Source organism: Danio aesculapii, chromosome 19 (genome assembly GCF_903798145.1).
Source record: "Danio aesculapii chromosome 19, fDanAes4.1, whole genome shotgun sequence".
Lineage (NCBI taxonomy): Eukaryota > Metazoa > Chordata > Actinopteri > Cypriniformes > Danionidae > Danio > Danio aesculapii.
Window position 1 is genome coordinate 37678633 of NC_079453.1, and position 24004 is coordinate 37702636.

Sequence of the window (24004 nt, forward strand, 5' to 3'; positions counted from 1 at the left end):
GCTCCCCGTGTTTGCGTGGGTCTCCTCTGGGAACTCCTGTTTCCCTCACAGTCCAAAGACATGCGCTAGGTAAATTGGACAAACTAAATTGGCCGTAGTGTATGAGTGTGAATGAGAGAGTATGGGTGTTTCCCAGTGTTGGGTTGTGACTGGAAGGGCATCCACTGTGTAAAACATATTCTATATAAGTTGGTGGTTCATTCTGCTGTGGCAACCCCTGATTAATAAAAAGGGACTGAGCCAAAAAGAAAATGAATGAATGAATAAATACGGTGCCTATAGAAAATCCTCATACCCCTTTGAAATTATTATGTTATTTGTCCTACAGCCTAAATTACCAGCCTTTGTAATGTTTTTGTAGCCTTCTCCTAACCTGTGCCTTTCTAAAACTTTATCCTGAAGGTCTTTTGAAAGCATGGTGTAATGTAAATAAACGTATAGATTTTCACAGGGCATGATACTACAGTCTATAGGCACTGTAGTACACCTGCCTATACTGTATAAGAAAATCTGTTTCATTCTTTCATCATATAACACCGCATAAAGCATACCACTTTCCTCCTCCTTGTTTGGTTTGTCATTTGACCAGTCCCTCTGTCTTTCCTGTGTCTTGACGAGGCAGGCATACTTAATGTGACTGACAGCCAGAGGCAGTGCCCTGACCAAATGGAGCGGGTGTCAGCTGGCTATGTTGGCCCTCAGTATAAGGGGCTTTTCATATAGCCGAAGCAATTAACTGTCGACACCTAATTAATGTTAGGATAAATTGCACAGGTTCAGAGAGAGCACTCCAGCATGAAGGTTGAGGAGGTGCACGTTTGGGCCTGCTGTACTATATATAAAATGTGTGTGTGTGTGTGTTTAAATAGAACAAAAAGAATCTCGGACATTGTGGTCCGTTCTCTCTGATATATGGTAATGTTTGAAATGGTAACACTTCATGTCTATCATTTGTTAGGCTTTTTTTTTTTTCCTGTAGGCCCTAATCACTTTCCACCAAACAGCTGCATTGCGGCCCACAAATTGCTTCCAGTAAACAAACAGTTCATTTGATTTTTACTTAAATCACAGACGAGGCCAAACGCAGGATGGATCGGCTGTTTTGATATTTAATGAGGTACAAAATCTGAGACAACATTGAAGATCTGGAATTCAAATTACTATTAAAAGCTAGATACAAGCAGAATTAATGTGTACAACTTTATTTTTAATGAATAAGAAATATTATGTTATCACTGACAGGAGGTAAAGCACTTATTTCTATCATTTGAATAATGCAACTTAATTATTTGTGTCTTTAAGCTACACATGTTTAACTGGTGAAAATAATTCAAATAACTTGTGATTGAGTTGGTAGTCAAAAACTCACAGCTCCATCTGACCTCCATTTTGAATGATGTGTATCCCACAATTTGAACCTTCTCGGCTTGTTTACAAAGTAGGGATAAAAAAGTATTTGTTGTTTGAATATTTAGATTATTTTTTTATTTACTCAAGAAACAGAATGCCTGTAAATATTCATGGGGATAAAATGTATCTTGCATTTACTGTTTGTTCCTTGCCATGTCCTTAAATAGCATTTGCATAACACTGCAGAGATTTTGCTCAACATATTTAAAGTGTCATGATCACCAGCGATCTAACCTTCATAGATCGCTGAAGAACATTCACATTTACGTGGACTACAATCCTGTCTCCAGTCCTGTCATGCAACACACACACACATGCTAAAAAGTCCCCATTGATTAGACCCACACAGCTGATGCTGCTCAAAGACTGATTACAAGGACTATAAAAACAACACAAACACACACATTGTTGCTGAGCCTTGTTGAACATTACGACGCAATTTCCTTGCCTTGTCTTGCCGTGTTTTTGACCCTCGCCTAGTTTTTTTGTTTACGCTGCCTGCCTGTACTGACTTTCGCCTGTGTATTTAACTACAACTCTGGATTTGCCTGCATACATCTGTTTGTCCCTGCATTGACCGTTGCTTGCCTGAACATTCTTAATAAACCTGCGTTTGGATCTGCACTTCCTTTGTCAGCGTCCACTTCACATTACACAAAGATAGAAAGAAAAAAAAAAACTGAGCACCCAAATAGGTCAATAAACTTTTTACATACATATGCTATACATACATACTACATTTATTCATTCATTTTCTTTTTGGCTTAGTCCCTTTAGTAATCCAGGGTCGCCACAGCGGAATGAACCGCCAACTTATCCAGCACATGTTTTACGCAACAGATGCCCTTCCAGCTGTAACGCATCTCTGGGAAACATCCACACACATTGATACACTATGGACAATTTAGCCTACCCAATTCACCTGTACCGTATGTCTTTGGACTGTGGGGGAAACTGGAGCACCCGGAGGAAACCCACGCAAACATGGGGAGAACATGCAAACTCCACACAGAAACGCCAACTGACCCAGCCGAGGCTCGAATCAGCTACCTTCTTGCTGTGAGGCGACAGCAATACCTACTGCGTCACCTTCATACTACATACTATACATTACACTACACTACACTACACTACACTACAAAATGCTTTCCTCACTTAGATTTTTTTTGTCTTGTTGATAGTCCAAATATCGAACAATTCTTTAATCTAGGGACATTTTCTAGACAAGCAAAAAAAAATTTATAAAATAATAATAATATGCCAAAATTAAGTGTATTTTTAAAAAAATATGCCAGCGGGGCAGGCAAAATGATCTTGTCCCTCTGACATACAATTATTTTGCTTATCCCATTAGCAGATGAAATCGAGAAAATGTTGACAGTATAGTATACTATAGCATTACAGCATACTATACTGTACGTCGATGGTCCCCAACCTTTTTATCACCGTGGACTGGTCAACCCTGGACAATGGATGCTAGGCAACCATCAACCGTTTTATCAGTATGACAAAGTAAAACAAGTTTTATTTATGGAGAAAATTAAAAAGCACTGCAATGTTTGTCTGAGGTAATTAATTTACCGAAACATATATTTCATACAAAATATGACACAATGACACATGTCACATGACTCGTTGTGTGCTCGCGGCATTCTGAAGATGTTTTCCTCTGGGTGAGCCTGGAAGGTGTGAGCGGGTTGACCCGCTTGCCATTCTCCAAGTACTGGAAATAATGAACTGGCATGCAGAAAAGATGTGATATGTCAATTGCCGTCTAGCTATTGGTGGAGTGGAGAGACAGTGATACAGCCAAATCAGTGGATGGGGATGATTGGGAGGCCATGATCTTAAGAGCCGATGGAGGGAATTTGGCCAGGACACTGGGGTTAAACCATGTGCCATGTGCCATGAGATTTTTAATCACCACAGAGAGTCAGGACCTCAGTTTAACGTCTCATCTGAAAGACAGCGCTCACTGACAGTATAGTGTCTCCTTCACTATACTGGGGCATTAGGACTCTCACAGAACACAGGTTGAGCACCCCCTGCTGGCCTCACTAACACCACTTCCACCAGCAACCTAGTTTTTCCCATGTGGTCTCCAGGCTCAGTCCAGCTTAGCTTCAGTGAGTGCAAGGTGATATGGCTGTGGCATCATTGGGTCTTTACCTCTTCGCAAAGGAAGTTTCCAAAGGCGTGCATTTCTTATTTATTTAGCTAACTTGTGGGTTCAATTTTGGCACTCAAGTGACCGAATACAGTCACTTTTCAAAATAAAAGAATTTTCAAAATAAAAGATTGTTCAGACTTATAAATAAAATGTAAATAATTTATGATTTCTTGTGTGACCCAGTACAATTGTATCTATGGCCTGGGGGTTGGGGACCACTGCTGTACGTTATAACATGAAACTAACCATATATTCATAAGTAGCTGCTTTAAAGATGGATATTTCTAACATTTGCTTGTCAAAATTATAATAGTCTTTTATCTTTTATAATATAGTCATTTATTTTTTTTCATTTTTAAGTAGCAGTTTTGGACATCCAACAAATGTGAAATACAAGCATTTCCACTAACGTTCGTAGACTATGGATCCACTGTTTACATATAGAGGCTTTTAATAGCGGCCTTTTAGTCCGACCTGCCTTCCACAGTGAGCAAAGCGAGCTCAGAGAGATAATTCTCCAACGCTGAGCAGAGAGAGACGAACATAATGAGGAGGAACTGAGGGAGTTTATGGGAAATGCCATATCAAATCACATAAAAGCAGCTGGAGGAAGGTAGATGAGCGTTTAGCATACTCATGGGGTTTGCTTGACAGGCTCTGAGGTATATTCATACTACCTCTAAGTCAATAGCAATAACGAAGCTTCATATAGCACAGATCCTACCATCATGATCAATAGACCCATCATGCATTGCAACACAGTGGGGGGTTGGATTTTATAGTATAGCAACCACAGGACTGGTCTTTTGTAAAGCGCAGGGGGGGACGTCACCAAGAATCAGTTATTTCTAAAAAATCTAATAAAATTCAGAAATCCGAAATCCTGACAGTACAGGAATCAGCCTTTTTCAGTGCACAAAGCACAGTAATTAAACAACTAAGATGAACACTACTTTGTTTACAACTGTTTTAACTAATGTGCTGACTTACAGAAACACACAATGTTGTGTCGAACTGCTTTCTCACCTCGACTGAACAAACTCAGAGTACATTTTGATTGGCCCAAAAAAGTTAGTTAGTTAGTTAGTTCAGGTGAGCATGACTGCCAAGTTTATAAATACCTAAAAGAAATTAGGAACAAACAGTACCAGTTTCTAAAACAAACACTTCATTTAAGCCAGATTTACGCTGAAAAAAATGATTCATTGGATTTACTAAATATTTTTAAGGTAAGTGGGTCATTCTTTCATGGACTGTTTCTTAAATATTTAATGTAACTTCAGTGCAAAAATACATTTCCAGTGACTGTAATAACTAACATAGCTCAAAGTACATTTATGTTGCCTCTGTACATTAAGAAGGCTGTGTAAAAGCCTGTTATATAAGCAAATTTGTCCAGCATCCAAAACCACCACTTACTGAGCAAATATATTTTCATTTTCCCATCTCCAGAACTGCATGTGGCAACTGAAATATTTACTAAACAAATGTATTTAGGTTTTTATGAAAGGCAGAGTTTCACACATAGACTGGCTACTAGGAGAAATAGCTAAGAAATAACTACAAAATAAAGGTAAACCACCCTAAAAATAAATATTTAGGCCAGGTATATATTCTCAGTTTACCTTCTATAACAATTAGCAAATAGCAATTTATATGGGCTAAAATTAAACAAAAAAACTAAATTTAATAATGTTCAACATAATTTGTTTGTTTAAATTTTAGCCCATATAAATTGTTTGCAACCACTTACCTTAAGAAAATTTAGTAAATCCAATGAATATTTGTTTTTTAGTGTAGAAGCACCCTAAGAGTTTCAAGACCCTGATGTACTTCAAATGAAATTGAACACATGGGTGTAACATTCCAAACAAAAATAGGCTGAAACAAAGTATGTTCAGAACTTGCCAAAAGAACTTTAGCTGTTAAGCACCCCCAAAATACCATTGTTCCATCTTGATAATGTAATAAGTGGGTGTGGCTCTTGGACTCCGCCTTCTTTGACTCAAAAATTAATTTCCTCTTTTCAGGCCAACAAAGTCAAACATCAATGAGTAAAAACAAACTCCAAATAGTGGCTTTATAGTCGGAAAAGGAGTATAATTTCAACTGAAAGCCATTTATGTACATTTTTCTTGGTTATTAAGGGAAAAACATGCAGGACATATTTACATAATCATCTAAACAACTCATATGATGAGAATGATTACTCTACCTCTCCTCAGGTATGAAGTCAAAATTATTAGCCCTCCTGTGAATTTTTCACAGTATTTCCCATAATATATTTTCTTCTAGAGAAAGTTTTATTTGTATTATTTCGGCTGGAATAAAATCAGTTTTACTATTTTTAAAATTGTAAAATTTTAAAATTATTTTAAGGTCAATATTAAGGTTATTGGCCCCTTTATGTTTATTTTTTTCCGATTGTCTACAGAACAAATCATCATTATACAATTATTTGGGGTCTAATAATACGAGGAGCTAATAATTCAGGAAGGCTAATAAATCTGACCTCAACTGTATATTAAAATTATTTTCACACATACAGTTCAAGTCAGAATTATTAAACCCCCTGAATTATTAGCCTCATGTTTATTTTTTCCCCAATTTCTTTTTAACGGAGAGAACACATTTCTAAACATAATAGTTTTAATAACTCATTTCTAATAACTGATTTATTTTATCTTTTCCATGGTGACAGTAAATAATATTTAACTAAATATTTTTCAAAACACTTCTAAACAGTTTAAAGTGACATTTAAAGGCTTAACTAGGTTAATTAGGTTAACTAAGCAGGTTAGGGTAATTAGGCAAGTTATTGTATAACTATGGTTTGTTCTGTAGACTGTAGATCGAAAAAATATATAGCTTAAAGGGACTAATAATATTGACCTTAAAATGGCTTCAAAAAAATTAAAACTGCTTTTATCCTAGCCAAAATAAAACAAATAAAACTTTCTCCAGAAGAAAAAATATTATCGAACATACTGTGAAAATTTCCTTGCTCTGTTAAACATCATTTGGGAAATATAAAAAAAAAGAAAAGGGGATTTCATAATTCCGATTTCAACTGTAAATAATTATATAAAAAATACTAATACCTTCTGTTTGACTATTTTGGAGCATTTACAGGTTAATATAGAAAATAGAACTATTGTGAACAAAAAAAGGTTCAAGCTTACTATCACAGGAAGGTGGAGGTCCATCAAACTCAAGATGTGTCCCGAGGCGACAGGTTTGAATGCTGTTTCCATTAAGATGATATCCTGGCAAACATCTGTAACGCACAATATCACCTGTGGAAGGAGAGACAGTGAAGTAAATTTCTCATTGCTTTATCAATTGTCTCTCCCATGCACGTCACCTTCTGAAAAAAAATGACGGAGAACATGGGATTTCGGAGGAGCTCAGAACAACAGGAGCAGCATCTGGCTGTTCCTGCTGTTGCCTCGCTCACAACTTGATGAAGGCCACGTCCTCTTACTGTCTCGCTTAATGGCTGACAGTGACGATTAAAAAAAGGGAGAAGGAGAGAAGCGAAGGGAGACTCGGGGTGCCGGCGCTGCATTGCAGTATAATTAAGGAAGCGCCACACCGCATGGTTTACATTCATAACACCCATCGGCTGCTACCTGAGGGCCACTCAGATCTCAGAAGCCAATCTGCCTGTTGCCACACGATCATTTATGCACTCTGTGACTCAGCTAAGAGGTGCAAAAACACCTAGTGGTTTCATAATGTGGTATTTTACTCCCTGAATTAAAGAAGCACAAGCTTGCAAAGAAGAAAAAAATGCATGCTTTGAAATATAGCCTACAGGAATGTGTTTATGGCTGTGAGTGTATGTGTTCATGGCCATCTGCACATAATGGCCTGTTAACTTTACTGAATTAAGCAAATTAATTGGATGAGGTGAATAATCAGTGATCAAAACGGTATTTCAGTGCAGGTTAGTGTCAAAGACCATGACTGTTTTAACTCACACGGAGGATCTACAAACACTCTCCATTGCCGAAAGATCAAACAACCCTGCGCAAACCCCGTAACAACCCATTTAGAACAATTAATATCAATGAATGCGTTTTTTTTCCCTCTTTGGCAGAAAAGCAGTGCATTTATTTAACAGTGGACTTCAGAGGGAACAAAAGCCGATGAGTCATCATTAGAAAACCAGTGAAACGATTGCTTTTTTAAACTTGGGATGTTTATAAAAAATAAAAAAAATAAATAAATAATACATATTATTATTATTACTGTTGTGTTAGTTGTTATTGTTATTATTATTGTTGATGCTATTGTTATGCATTATTTTTATTTGTAATAATGACAATAATAATTATTAGAACTATTACATTATTATTATTATTATTATTATTATTATTATTATTATTATTATTATTATTATTATTATTATTATTATTATTATTATTATTATTTTAAATCTTAAAATTTTTTAATTTATTTATTTTATTATAGTTTAATAATTATTAAAATTATTATTTAAAAAACTGTAATAAAAATAAAATGAAATAATAACAACACAATTATTATTATTTTGTTGTTATTATTATTATTAATATTATTATTATTATTATTACACCTTTTAAATTATTATTATATATTTTTTGCATTAATTTACATTTAATTTATTTTAATTTAATTTAATTTAATTTTATTTAATTTTATTTTATTTTATTTTATTTTATTTTATTTTATTTTATTTTATTTTATTTTATTTTATTTTATTTTATTTTATTTTATTTTATTTTATTTTATTTTATTTTATTTTATTTTATTTTATTTTATTTTATTTTATCATTGAGTGTACATTCGTTCATGATCTGATTCCTAAATATTTAATGTCATTATGTGTCTGCGCAAAACATCAGTGCAAAAATACATTTCCAGTGACTGTAATAACTAACATCGCTCAAAGTACATTTATGTTGCCTCTGTACATTAAATAGGCCTGTTATATAAGCAAAAATGCCTAGCATTCAAAACCGCCACTTACTGAGCATGTGGCAACTGAAATATTTACTAAACAAATGTATTCAAGTTTTTATGAAAGGTGGAGTTTCACACATAGACTGGCTAGTATATAATATTCCAGGAGAAATAGCTAAGAAATAATTACAAAATAAAGGTAAATCAACAAAAAATCGTAGCTAAAAATAAATATTTAAGCCAGATACATCTTCTCAGTTCACCTTCTATAACATGCTATATCCTTTCCCACCAATATTTTGTGTTAGAAACTCCACCTATGTTTGTAGCAGCACGAACAAAACACCGTCAGCCTCTGTTTTGAATACTGGCAATGAGTCAGCATATCAGCACGGCCCTGTGGGACTGGTAGCCCTGGCATCTGAACAGTTTTCCCTCCTCAAAGCGAGTTCTCGAGGGGTGTTAGCGGTAGGGGGAGATGTGTGTGTGTGCTTGTGTGTGTGGCTGGCTCTGCTATTCTGGGAACATTATTAATGAAAGGCGCTCAAGCCTGAAAATGAACTGGCAGTCTGCGTCTCTGCTCAAAATGTTCCACTTATACTGGGCCATGCCGAGTCCACCAAAACGAACACACGCACACACAAGCAGGCATACAAATCAGAGTGTAAATGATGTAAAATCAATTCCAACTCACCGATCTTAAATTCTTTACTGGCCATCAGAATTTCTGCATTAGGAATGATGGGAGGTGGCAAGCAAAACTGAAGTCTATAGGCTGGAAGAAAGAGAAAAGTGTGAGATGTGTCATTTTGCACTGTGAAGGAAATAAACAGCTCTACGTGACAAATTGTGGAATTATTGGGAAGTCAGACATCAGCTGATGGGTTCAGTGGGTTCAGGGTTTTTAGAAAAATAGATAATGACTAACGGATCCATTAGCTCCTGCTGGGAGAGCCATAACTGCACCAACTTTAGATCCAAATAGACATTGAACATTGAAACACAGGGTTTCCACATTAAGTCAAAGATCAACGTCATTTTTCCCTGACTTTCACTGATTAAAAAGCTGCATTCCCATGACATCTAACGAATGAAAAACATGCCACTGATTGAGTTTATATATTAACATTAATATATATCACACAGGGACTAGATAGTATATAATGCTCTAGGAGAAATAGCTAAGAAATAACTACAAAATTAAGGTAAATCGTCAAAAATCTTAACTAAATATAAATATTTAAGTCAGGTACATTTTCTCAGTTCAACTTCTAAAACATGCCATATCCTGACTTTCACTAACTAAAAAGTTGAATTTTCATGATGTCTAATGAATGAATAATCAGGCGTTTCACACAGAGACTGGATAGTGTATACTGTTCTATGAGAAATAGCTAAGAATTAACTATAAAATGAAAGTAAATCAGCAGAAATCATAACTACAAATAATTATTTAGGCAAGGCATTCTTCACCTTCTAGAACATACTATATCCTGACTTTCACTGTTTAAAAAGCTGAATTTCCATGAAATCTAATGAACAGAAAGTCAGGCTTTTACAAAAAGACTGGATAGTGTATAATGTTCTAGGAGAATTCGCTAAGAAATAACTACAAAATGAAAGTAAATCGTCAAAAATCATAACTAAAAATAAATATTTAAGCCTAGTAATTTTTCTCAGTTCACCTTCTATAACATACATCCTGACTACACTGACTAAACTGAACTTCCATGACATCTAATAAATGGAAACTCAGACATTTTACATAGAGACTTGATAGTGTATAATGTTCTAATAGAAATAGCTAAGAAATAACTACAAAATGAAGGTAAATCGTCAAAAATCATAGCTAAAAATAAATATTTAAGCCAGATACATTCTTCAGCTACTAGAACATGCTATATCCTGACATTCACTGACTAAAAAGCTGAATTTTCTATGACATCTAATAAATGGAAAATCAGGCCACTGTTGTGTTTATATATTAATAATAAGACTTAATAATAACATAACATTACAATACTTTTAGAGTCAACATGATTTTGCATGACTTTAATAGCCACTATTAGAACAATGAAATGTTTTCCCCAAATAACTACTGTTTGTGTGGCTGCTTATTGCACGCTCTTCCATATTTGATAGCTTTTTAGTTGGTTTACAAACTTTACATTTAGCTTTTCTAGTGTCTACCTTTTAACACCCAGTTCAACACCCAAAATGACTGCTCTGAAGCCAAATCTAAATTTGAATTAATTGAATGGGATAGATTTAATTGAATCCCTTGAGATGAACCATCGCAGTTTCGAAGTTGGCCCTATTATACTGAAACATTAGCCTTGTTAACAGGTACAGTCTGGTGACTGAATTTTGAGTTGAGTGATGGCTAGTTGATAAGCAGGAAAGGAATAAATAGGTGCTGAAAAACACCAGGAGTGAAACAGCACAATATAAAACAATATGGTAATTGATGAATGGACACTACTAACGTGGTAAAGTATCCTAAAGTATACAACTTTAAAGTGGTTAACAAAAATCCCTGATATTCCCTGACTTTCAATGTCTGAAATTGACCTTTGATGCTGTCATTACCTGTACCTCCACTGTATTGAAAAACCTTGTTTTAGTACTTGCATCTCAAATACACTTGACTCTGAGACCAAACCATATCTGAACAGTCTTGGTCTTGTAATGGGTATTTTACAGTAACTCCAGACCAAAATACTGTACATATATTTTGCTGTCTGTGCTGAAAGCGTAGTCTGACTTTAACTCAACTCTCTGGTTTCAGCCTTGACTCTGGCTCAAACTACTCGAGTCTTGACCTGGATTTGTACTTGAACAAGCTGGTCTCAACTACACCTCTGCAATACTTGCTCGATAACATCCTACCACTGGGTCCTAAAGCAATCAAGCAACCGCTATTGGAATGAATTGAAATGCTAATGGTACCTTTCCTCTGGACCAATTACCTTGGTAGTTGATCTTGAACAACCCCCCTTTCTCAGAACTGCTTCGGAAACGTATCAGAACTTGATTAGATGTGCTGCTCGGTGGGTTGTTTGGCTCTCCCTCGGTAAACACTCCAAGTTTACGAGTTGTTTCCTGTGGTCCATCCCTGTTGAAGATATAACATTAAGATTCAGAGTATAAAACCCATTAACAGTGTGCATTCAATACAACAAGAGAACACCACGTGCCTTTGTTGCCTGAAAACGCACAGTAAGTGAGATCCATATTGATCACCCGGCTGATTTGCAGAACAATTGTCTGAATATTGATTATTTTACTGATTTGAGAGACTACCCTAGCCATACTGATTATCTCTCCAATTTCAGGGACTCCTTTTACACTCTCTTAGATAATAAGCTCTGGTTTCTTCACACTCAGCCTACATGCGTGTCAAGACATTGTAAAAACATAGCCACCATCTACAAGGACATCTCCTAGAGGATGTATCTCTATCTCTGCAGTCCTCAATCTAGGAGGGAACAACCTGGCACCAACCTAATCCCAGTTTTAACCATGACCATTCAGCTTTAAAAACCATCTGTTTGTGGCCATCTGAGCTTGCGCTACAGATTATGGCCTGTCCTGTGCATTCAAAAAAAAAGCATCTGGTTGGCTAAAGGGAATGCTGGCTCACTGAACTGAGGCCAAGCTGTCTTGATGGAGCTTTTCTTGGCACTTCAGGTTATACTCTACCTCTAGCTTGAGCTGAAGTGGATGAAACCTGAATGTAAGAGAGTACATCATGCCTCAAGAAAGAGGAGCCCAGGATACCTAAAAGAATCAATGTTTCCTCATTTAATCCGAACACAAAGTTGTAGTCTCAGGAGAGGAAAGACCTAACATATTCTTTAAGTTCAATGTCCTATTTAATGTCAATATATATTTAAGACAATATCTCATCTGTACATACAGGCCTCAAGTGACTCCAGAAATAACCTTGATGTCAAAAAAGCATCGAAAAAGCAAAAGGTCAAACCTTGACGTCTATTTGACATCTACACAAAACATATTACAATACATGAAAAGTTTTATTAATCTGAAAGCTTCAATTTCAAATGACAAATGTACACTATATTGTGTATCCCTTCAATGCATATAAACTACCTTGATGTCAAAAGGACATCAAATTGACGTCTTACATTGTAGTCGATTTTTGACATGTTGTTTGAGGTCATTTTGACATCAAGGTGCTCCCTGGGAAGCTTGTTAATTAATCACTAGAACGAGTGTGCTGTTATTATGTTCCCCCGCAGAAAAGTGTGTGTCAAAGAATGACTAGTTGTAGGATAATTGACCACTCACCAAACTGTGATGAAATCTTGAGGGCCGTGGACTTGTAGAAGGGTGAAATTAAGACGGATACCCAGGCCTGGTGCCACCGTAATCAGCCAGCTGCAGTCCGCAGATGTGGGGTAGTCCTCTGGGTACCCGGGAGAGAAGATTGTGCCATTGTCTGATGTAATGTTACCTCCACAGGGCACTAAAGGGGCAAAAATGGAAATGCAGAAATTGAAAAAAACATCACAGAAAGCAGCCTTCAACAGAAATTGGTGGGAAAAAAAGTGAGAACTGGGATAGGGGCTGTGCGACATGGCCCAAAATCCCTGCTGGGTTCTAAAACACCACTCAGTTTTTCCCAGTAGTTCACTTTTTTTCTTGTCCGACTCCATCTTAGAAATCCCTCTTGCAGGCAGTGCTTTGCATTTATATAGACATGTCCATGTTTCCAATGATTCAAATGAGCCCCAGACATATGAAATCAAATCCCCTTTCTGTCCCCGCAGATCCCATGCTGCTTCTGCCCCGAACTGGAGGGGAAATAATCAATGCGTTTCGGCTGGCGAAATAAAGATAGGCCCACAACTTGTAGGCGCACATAAGCATAGTCATAATACACTCTAACTCTGACTGTACTTCTTGCTCCGTCAAGGTCTCTCCGTCCCCACATCCCTCCCCGTTGGTTCCCGCCTTCTCTATCCTTCTTCAATTCTTCCTCCACTCTTTCCTCCTTCTTCATTTCCTCTCGTCTACGATGGAATGCTGAAAGGGGTGCCTATGTTAATCCCTGATGCTGTGTGCTCTCTCTCAACACCTTACTTGCTAAATGAAGTATCGACCAGAGCATTGATTAAAAAAAAACATGCCACGCTATCAAGCAGAAATGCATGGTGACGGTATTGATTGGGCAAAAAAAAAAAGTTGAGTGGTGAGTTGTTGAGGGGAGGATGTGGGGCTGTGGTGAACTGGGAAAAAAAATGGAGGTATTCATAGTAGAAGGACAGCCCAAGTTGGCTGATATGGACAGGTGGGACAGTGGTGGAGAAAAATCGATCAACTTTTTAATGCCTCGGAGAGGAAATCTTTGTACATGACACCCTAGGCTTGAACTACTGGTGGCTGGATGTGTAGGTGATAGCTAGGGCAACGGGTGTAATGCAATTATAATTGTATTTAATTATATGTTTCATTAAATCCAGTGAGGACTTTGAGAAACTTGTTCATGTTTTTATCACCAGCAGGGTGGATTACTGTAATGGCCTCCTCGCTATCCTGAGTACTTTACCCTGGCTTCCAGTTACATTCTGAATAGATTTTAAAGTATTACTACTTGTCTCTAAATCACATGACATAAGACCTCAGTACATTCCAGATATGCTCACTGAATACAAACCAGGTCAATAGAAACAGATCCCTCACATCTTTAGGATCATATAAACTCAAAATTCCAAGAGTTCAGTCAAAGCAGGGTGAATCTGCCTTCAGCAACGATGAATGACCACTGTGCTACGTCCGACAGATCACACTATTACGTCTTTTTTTCTTCTTTTTTTAAAAACTATTTAATACATTTTAATCATCTGTTTTTAATCATTTTGATAATCATTTTTGATTTATTTTCTTATACTTGTCTCTTATTCCTGTTTATGTAAAGCACTTTTAATTACCATTGTGTACTACATAAATGAACTTGCCTTGCCTTAAATGATTGATTTGAATTATTTTATAATATTTATGAATTTAAGTAAATGTATATTTTTGGTTAAAGGCCATAACTGTAATCATGTGTTAATATCTGACAATATTAGTGTATTATTAAAATAAACATACAAAGTACAATACAATTATTACAGCATTTATTCATCTTTGTTAACGTTAGTTAGTCATTCATCTTTGTTAACGTTAGTCATACCACTCATTCATACCTCAATAAAGACATCTCATTACCACAAGCTTAAAGGTCTGACCTAATTCAATGCCAGGGACTATAGAGCATTTTACTATAGGTGAGCTTAAATGTCTGGTCAATGATCAGCCTATAACACGTTATATTAAAATGTCAAGCATATATAGTCAGCCTTGGCTGAATTTAACCTTTCAAAATGCTGGTATCCCATTACAATGTCGGTTTATTACATGGATAGTGACAAAATTCTGATTAAACAGGCCACGTGGACATGCCCATCGTCTGTTATATCTAAATGGAAAATATATTTAAAAAGCTACATATTTAAAATCTTGACACCCTATAATTTCTCTGCACCTTTCAAATCTTAGCGGAGTTGTAAGTGGGGCAAGTATGTCAGAGACAACAAATGAAAACACAAGAAAAGATGAAGCGAGAATAGGGGCATTTTAAAGTGCATTAAAAAAAAGAATGTGTTGCTTTTAACCAGCAGTTCTTGTTTCTTTTCACTGGTACTCTCAGCTGTGACTTTACAACCCATCAAAATGCAATTCACCTGTTAAGTGTCCATTAAAGCTGAAGAATATGGCTTCTGCAGTACTTAAACGTTAAGAAGAGACTTTAAAAAAAAGTGTCTTTCTCTGGACAAAAGAGTTGCATCTTTCATCTTGACAGTTGCGGATTACACAGCATTGAGTACAGTCATATCTTTTCTTTGCTTTTTTCCACTCTGTCACAGTACCAGAGCTCTCGATTACTACAAAATCAATTATGCACACTGCAGGACAGTTCTAACAAGGCCCAGGTTGTTTCTAAGGTTCTCATTGTGTAGATTATTCTAACCTGAAATGGATGAATTATGTGTGTTTCTATTCACAGGTTCACCTGTGCAGTGGTGCTAGGCAAAATAGCAGCATCTGAACCAGACGGCTATGCTGCAAATGCTATATCATCCCCTCGAGTATCTCCCTGGAGCATCTTTATTCCCTCACGTGTATTCAGCATCCCCTGTGCATATGTTACCTCGTGACCCACTGCATAATTAACTCATTGAATCAACACATGAAAAAAAATGAGCTTGGGAATGTGGGTCAAGGATGAACTGGATTCCTTTCCCATCTTTCCCTTGCAGGAGATGTTCGCGAGAAGCCAGGGAGTCTGTAGGGATGGTTTATAGTAAAAAACTTGCATTTATGTGCAGTTGCACTTCTTGACCCTGCATTTAAAGCTAGAGTAATGATGATGGGAGACCAAAGCTAAAAATTAAACCTATATAATACACTATTTGTTAGTAGTTAAGTTTGCATGGTATGAAAAAGAACAACTCTTTTCATTTTAAAGAGTGTATTTTTACAATTTTTGAACAGAGAAACATATATTGAATATACAATTTTATACCTAAATTTGAGCCAGCACATCAAAATTCTCTGCGAAACAAATTAAAAGTAAGATTTAACCATTTAGAGCTCTATTTTAACAATCTTTAACAATCCACTTTTGTAATTTTAAGGATGGAAAAATACACTATGCACCCTAGCGCATGGACTAAAAGGGTTGTGCTTATTCTCTTAATGAGTTGTGGGTGTGTTTTGAGCATAACGGGCATTAAAACAATCAGAGTCTCATCTCCTATTCCCTTTAAAAGTCAGTTCTGTGGTGCCATGGCACATTTGCTATTTACATGGTGGATTTTTTAAGTGGAAAAACTGAACACTAGCAAAAAAACATGTAAACAAATAATCTGCATGAGGATAAATAACGAGCCTCCTCCATTCAGCCTCTTTACTTTCTCTTTACTTTACTTTTACTCTTTACTTTACCGGATAAGGAAATGGTGGAAACTCACTCCACTGAAGACATTCATTAGCTTACAAATTTAGTGCGTTTGATAAATGCAAAGATTTGCTTCAAAACTATTTTTAGTTAGTCGCCTCACAGCAAGAAGGTCGCTGGTTCGAGCCTCGGCTGGTTCAGTTGGCGTTTCTCAGTGGAGTTGGCATGTTCTCCCTGCATTCGCGTGGGTTTCCTCAGAGTGCTCTGGTTTCACCCACAGCCCAAAGACATGTGGTAGAGGTGAATTAGGTAGGCTAAATTGTCCGTAGTGTATGAGTGTGAATGAGTGTGTATGATTGTTTCCCAGGGATGGGTTGTGGCTGGAAGGGCATCCGTTGCATAAAACAAATGCTGGATAAGTTGGCGGCTCATTCCGCTGTGGCGACCCTGGATTAATAAAGGGACTAAGCCGAAAAGAAAATGAATGAAATAATAACATTATACAAATGTTTTTTTTTTTTTCATGTACAAAATAAGAATTTTTGTAACATTTTAAATCCTTTAATTTTTTTCATATGTAGAGATATTTGTGTATTGCTGTACATCCTGTGTGTAATAAGCAATGTGTATGCATTTTGGACCTGCATAGGCACATAACTATCGCGCTCTGCAGTCTATTTCAGTTCCTCAAAATAGCAACGCGTCAACAATGTGCCTTAACACACCTCCTTTTCAGTCAACATATCCATGAGACCACAAAGTAGGACAAATAGATTTGCTATTTAAACAATGTGGCACAAAACGTGAAAATTACAGTTGTGCTGGTCTGAAAATAGCAACAAATTGCGTTCTACATGTCTAGTGCCTTATTGCGTCGGGCCCTTAAACAAAATAAGGACTGCGTATTAAGTCTAATAACAACATGTTAAGTCCAATAAGGACTAAACGTAAAATATTGAATTTGTATCTGCAATCTGGGAAGTGCTAGTAGTAAAAAAAATTCTACATTTTTAATAGTAAAATATAATTACTGTTATTAACTGTGGTAACAATTTACAATGAAATGGTATTAGTTAGTTAATTAATACATTTACTACATTAATACATTTACTACATTAATACATAATACAAAATACATTAATAAAACATAAACAAACAATGAACATTACATTCATTACAGTGTTCATGTTAGTTAATGAAAATACAGTTGTTCATTGTTACTTCATGTTAACGGACAGGGCACTAATATATAGTAACAAGCATGAATTTGGATTTTAATAATACATTAGTAAATTTTGAACTACGACTAATAAATGCAGTACATGTATTGTTCATAATTAGTTCATTCATTCATTCACTTATTTTCTTTTCGGCTTAGTCCCTTTATAAATTTGGGGTTGCCAAAGCGGAATGAACCGGCAAAATTACTTCAAGTTAGTAAATATATAAACTATTGAAACCTTATTGTAAAGTGTAACCACTGTTTTCCTAACTAGCTTTTTTTTTTTAAAGAGTAAAATATATAGTCATATTGTAAATAGGACTATATATTTTACTCAAAAAATGCTAATTAGGGCAACAATTATATTATATTTTACTATTAGAAATACTACAGTGACTAAATAACATGTTTCAGAAATCTCAAGAAAGTGAATTTCTACAAAAAAGCGAGAGAAACTGGGATTTATTTATTCTTCGTTCAATGTTTGTAACAATGAATAAACGAGGCCATCAATTTAAACTCGGATTATTTATACCTAAAAATGTCAATTAGCATGCGGAATAAATCTATTCTCTTACAATGCAAATAAGCACAACAGATGTTTACTGAAGTGTGGGAGGAAATGAAGAAGGTCGTACCTTCACAGCGAGGAAACGGATAATCCCAGTTGCGCGTTGTGCCGTGTTGACAGGTAAGAATGGAGTGTCCTGTCAGATGATACCCTGGATAACACTCGAAGGAGATGGACTGACCCACGTTATAACCAGCACCAACCACAACACCATTGTGAAAGGGTTCAGGATCAGGACACTCCTGGAGTTCATATGCTGAAAGAGACAGACATACTTGATACATGATACATCAGTAATGGAAATATATGTTTTATTTTTGAACCTGCTTAAAAAAAAAAAGATTGCTCTGAGCTCCAAGATCCAATCCAAACCTAGACTCTGAATATTACATGTAAACCGTACCCATGGAATCAACTGATTGCTGTACACCAACAAAGCTTTGGGATTTGATTCAAAGCAAAGGCAATCAAAGCTCCGGCTATGAAAGATGCTGTCATTTCCTCTCAGATTTCAATGATGGAAGTCTGAACTTCACGGAAATGCAATATGTTGATCAATGTACACTGCGGCAGAAAACTACATGTCTGGCTCAAGTCTTTTGTGTTGGGTTTTTGCATTATTCTGTCTGTTTTCCTCCATTGTGTCTTAAAGTCTGTGTGAAATCATAATTGACAATGTTTGTTTTGCTAGTGCACATTGTTATTTTTAAGTGAACAATTAATCTGTGTTTGTTTTGGTAATCTTCAATTAAAATATGACCGTTTACTTCCATGTATGGAGTGGCGATTCTCTGTAACACTGGTTTCACGGCTTACGCCACAATATTCTTAACCACGCCCCTCTTACCATTAGTTTGCTACAAGAGAACGATATGCAAAAAGAAAGCCCCGCCCCCTACTCAATATTCAGTTTCAGCTGGAAGTTTATCAGTATATTCAAATAAAAGTCTCAGCAACTTGTGGTTCATGTAGACTTTAAAGTCACTCTGAAACAGAGCAGCCACTTGTCAAGAGGCAAGGCAGGAAAATGCTTGAGACCCCAGGCCAAAAGAGGGCCCCAAGTGCTGACCAATTTTGAATTAATGACAGAGCGATTCTCAATTAGGATTACATGGTTTACCGGTACTTCGGTAGCACTGCAATACCATGGCTCCAAAATACTGGCAGTACCACTGTAGTTTGTAAACAGTAGTATCGTTATTAACGGTTCTACTATGTTGCATGTGGAAAAGACACTAAGATGCTCAAACATTTGTGCCAGAAAATAGTCAACAGACAACTTTATTTTACTTTCATTTGAACTATATGCATATATGTCGTAGTTTGCTGCAGTCATGACAGATTATATGGCGTGATCAAAGATTTATTTATTTATTTTATTATTATTATTGCAATAACAACAAAAGAGTCACAGTATATATAAAAAAAGCAGAGCAAGTCTGTACAAATAATGTTTTTAATAATAAGGGAATCATGCAATGAATTTAAGTATTATGACATATAAAATATAGTATTTCTGACAATTTGCTTTATTTTATAGATTTGAGTCATAAATTATTACAGTATTGCAATACTACTTGGTATTGTGATACTTCAACCCTATTGCCAACTCATTATAATGTATATCATAATTTTATTGTTACAGTTTACAGCTACAACAAAATACTGAAAACTGTATCTTTATTATTGTGTAAGGGTAATGCTTAAGATCCATAATGATTAGACACATAGTTTAATCTTCTGTATAGGGTATATGCACAGCTAGTGTTTTTCCCCTACTGATAAACTTGCAGTGAACAATTAATGTGACTTTTTTCAATTTTATGCAGTTCCTTTTACAGCATCAACGTTGTAATATAATTAAAATATAATCAGTTAAATAGACTTGAGCGTGCATTTAGCTGTTCATAGGTAAAACAAGATTAAAAAAAGCCATTTACACACGTGCTGTGACGATCAGCAGGCTAGAAACTCCAGAAAATACTGGAGTAAAATAAATGTTCATATTTTAAAGACATGGTGTGGGAAAAATTGAATTTAATGCAGTGCTTTAATGCACTTTATATTGTATATACAATCAGGCAGTGAAGATGGTTGTTTTTAAAGAAACCAGACCTTAAAGAGCCCCTATTATGGGTTTTTGAAAACGACCTTCCATACAGTGTGTAACACAGCACTGAGTGAATGAAAACATCCAGCTGAAGTTTAAATCTGAAATTGCACCTCGTGTAAAATTTGCTATTTTTTTAATAAAAGATTCGACTCCGAGTCGTTTAAATTATTAATTGCTCGTCTGGATCTTTTGCCTGTTTATATAGACGTTGACACAAAACAATACCAAATATTTTCTGTGAGAGAAGTTCAGAAATTCCTTTGCATTTCTTTTCAGTAGTTCTGTCTGAGTATGGTGCCATTATAAAAAGTTTTTTTTTCCAAGTCTCATAGACACAAAAAAGGAAATACGCTGAAGCTTCCAGACAGAATGACCATGACTAACGAAATTGATTTCTGAGGATCAGCACATCTTTGGTAACAAAGCTCTGTGAAAGGCTATACTGCCGGAAATAATGCTTGATTTATATGCTAATGTACACATAATTATGTAAATACTGATTTCACAAGCCATTTCAATTCAGCAAATCGTTATAGCATTACAGTGTATATTCTGATAGCTTTCACAGATCCGTCCTAGAAAAGGCCCTTACTGTGACACAATGTGAAATTCACTCATTGGACTCATATGCTGCTTCAAATTCAGCATTTTACACCTGATGGATTTTATGCACAGCTTCACAGAGAGCGGGTTATTATCGTGTTTACTCGTTATCTTGACTGATTGTCTTGGCGAGGGATTGAAACTGACATTTAAATTGAGGTTCCAGAGAAAATAAGTGTGCAACAGCAATGCTAACTACAGCAAAATGAGGAGTAAATGAGTGATCAATTCTCAACTTTTTTTGGACTTTAGCTTCTTACCCTGATAATCAAATCTGAAGCCTGGTTTATTCTGAGAGTGGTCGCTGTGGAAGTATACTGTGGTCTCGTGGGAAGTAGTTAGAAGAGATGATGGTAATTCCTGCCCGCTGAACCTGCCAATCACTGTGCTGGTGTCAAAAGGTCCGTTCCTTATTTCCAGGAAATCATGGTTGGCCTCGGTGGAAAAGTTCAAGAACTGCACATGAGCCCCTGTTGGCAGGATAAAACAGAATGTGCTTAGTAACATCAAAGTCTTAGAGATCTATGAAGACAACAGGCATACAATTACTGATACCATTGACATGAACGAATGGAACAAACTGTTTGATTATGTTCAATTCAGTGTTAACTATAACTAAACATGTAGAATATAGATTTCTGAGTTAAAATAAAATACATTTAATTCATTAGCATTGACAAATTTAATGTATACATGAAAAAAGTTTACAAACCTTGTCATAATTGAAGAAAAACTTGAATAAATAACTTAGCAGACTATTTGAATGAGACTTTGAATATTGGTTTGGAAAAAAACAAGATTGTACAGTTGAAGTCAGAATTATTAAACCCCCTGAATTATTAGCCCCCCTGTTTATTTTTTATTTTAACAGAGAGAAGATTTTTTTTCAGCACATTTCTAAACATAATAGTTTTAATAACTGATTTATTTTATCTTTTCCATGATGACAGTAAATATTATTTGACTAGATATTTTTCACACTTCTATACAGCTTAAAATAACATTTAAAGGCTTAACTAGGTTAGTTAGGTTAACTAGGCAGGTTAGGGTAATTTGGCAAGTTATTGTGTAACTATGGTTTGTTCTGTAGATTATTGAAAAAATAGCTTAAAGGGGCTAATAATATTGACCTTAAAACGTTTTGTTTTTTTATTAAAAACTGCTTTTACTCTAGCTGAAATAAAAACAAATAAGACTTTCTCCAGAAGAAAAATTATTATCAGACATACCGTGAAAATTTCCTTGCTCTGTTAAACATCATTTGGGAAATATTTAAAAAAAATAAAAAAATAAAAAAAAGGGGGGCTAATAATTCTGATTTCAACTGTATTTGAGACAAAATGGTTGAGATAAAATAAAATAAAATAAAATAAAATAAAATAAAATAAAATAAAATAAAATAAAATAAAATAAAATAAAATAAAATAAAATAAAATAAAATAAAAATACAAAATAAAAAACTAAATAAAAAACTTAAAAGGGGGGCTAATAATTCTGATTTCAATTGTATTTGAGACAAAATGGATGAGAATCACTAAAATAAAATAAAATAAAATAAAATAAAATAAATAAAATAAAATAAAATAAAATAAAATAAAATAAAATAAAATAAAATAAAATAAAATAAAATAAAATAAAATAAAATAAAATAAAACAAAATAAAACAAAATAAAATAAAACAACAATATTAATGTAATAATACTAATACTACTAATAATAAATAACATAAAATAAAATAAAATAAATATGAATGATAATAATAATAATAATAGCATAAAATAAAATAAATAATAATTTTTAAATATGAAAACAAATTCAATTATAAAAAAACTATATTGAATATTGGTTTGAAAGATAATATTTTAGACAAACGGATGAGAATTATTAAAATAAAATAAAATAAAATAAAATAAAATAAAATAAAATAAAATAAAATAAAATAAAATAAAATAAAATAAAATAAAACAATATTAATGTTAATAATACTAATACTACTAATAATAAATAACATAAAATAAAATAAATAATACTTTAAAAAATAATTACAACAACAACAACAATTATAATAATATTAATAAATACATAAATAAATAACATGAAAAATATAATAAAACAATGACAACACAAATTCATAAACAAAAACTACACTGACATATTAATGACATTAAAATACGAGTTTCAAGAAGATTTCCAATATTTGCCAATTCATTTAATCATTAAGATCATATGTTATAAATGCACGAAAGAAAGTTCTTATAACTAAAAAGTGAAAATGTGACTCATATGCTGATATTCCTCTTTCTCCTTCTGTCTGCAGCTCGTAGCATTTCCAGTTGCTAAACCAGAACTCCTGAAATTAGCAGTGAACTCTTAAGAAACAGCATCTGTTCATTCAGTGTTTTCCTCACCATAACCGACTGGCAAGTAAATCCTCCAGGTGCAATCACCGTTGCTAGGGTAGTTTCCCGGGAAACCAGGGCTGAGGATGGTGCCTTCCATCTCCTCTCTGATCCCTCCACACTGAGCTGGAGGAAAGAAAGAAAGAAGAAAAACAGTGAACATTCACTTGGAGAAAACACATAGTGTGATATAAACCAAAGCTGCTCAAGGTTCAAGCACTTCTAAAGGCCAGTGAAAAACAGCCGACAACTGTAAGGCTATCATTACAGAATGACATAGAATGACAACCACCAGCTATTTCCACTTTTTCTGATTGGTGGCAGATGACTGAAAGCGAAAATTGCTGTTACTGACCTGCAAATGAACTTGTCTTTTTTTTTTTTTGGACAGCTGCTATATATGTACTGCGGGGTACAAAAGTCTAGCAACAAAAATGGAAATCTGGGATACAGAATCTACAGTCATTTATATGAAGTGTGTTATGTAAAAAAACAGTTGGGGATAGTGAAGAAGTCTCTTCTGCTCACAAAGGATTAATTTATTTGATCAAAAATAAAATTAATATGGTAATATTGTAAAATATATTATTACATTTAAAATAA

At 34.9% G+C, this 24004-nt stretch overlaps 1 protein-coding gene across 1 annotated transcript in view; it reads right to left on the bottom strand.

The window, feature by feature from the left end:
* csmd2 (CUB and Sushi multiple domains 2) overlaps positions 1 to 24004 on the bottom strand; it is a 543350-nt gene that overhangs the window by 104876 nt on the left and 414470 nt on the right. The window contains exons 41-47 of the mRNA XM_056479194.1: positions 23411 to 23527; positions 21263 to 21472; positions 18354 to 18542; positions 12839 to 13016; positions 11497 to 11642; positions 9222 to 9302; positions 6763 to 6876 (exon numbers count right to left, since the gene is read on the bottom strand). Coding sequence (XP_056335169.1) covers positions 6763 to 6876; positions 9222 to 9302; positions 11497 to 11642; positions 12839 to 13016; positions 18354 to 18542; positions 21263 to 21472; positions 23411 to 23527 — 1035 coding nt within the window. The remainder of the gene's footprint in view (positions 1 to 6762; positions 6877 to 9221; positions 9303 to 11496; positions 11643 to 12838; positions 13017 to 18353; positions 18543 to 21262; positions 21473 to 23410; positions 23528 to 24004) is intronic.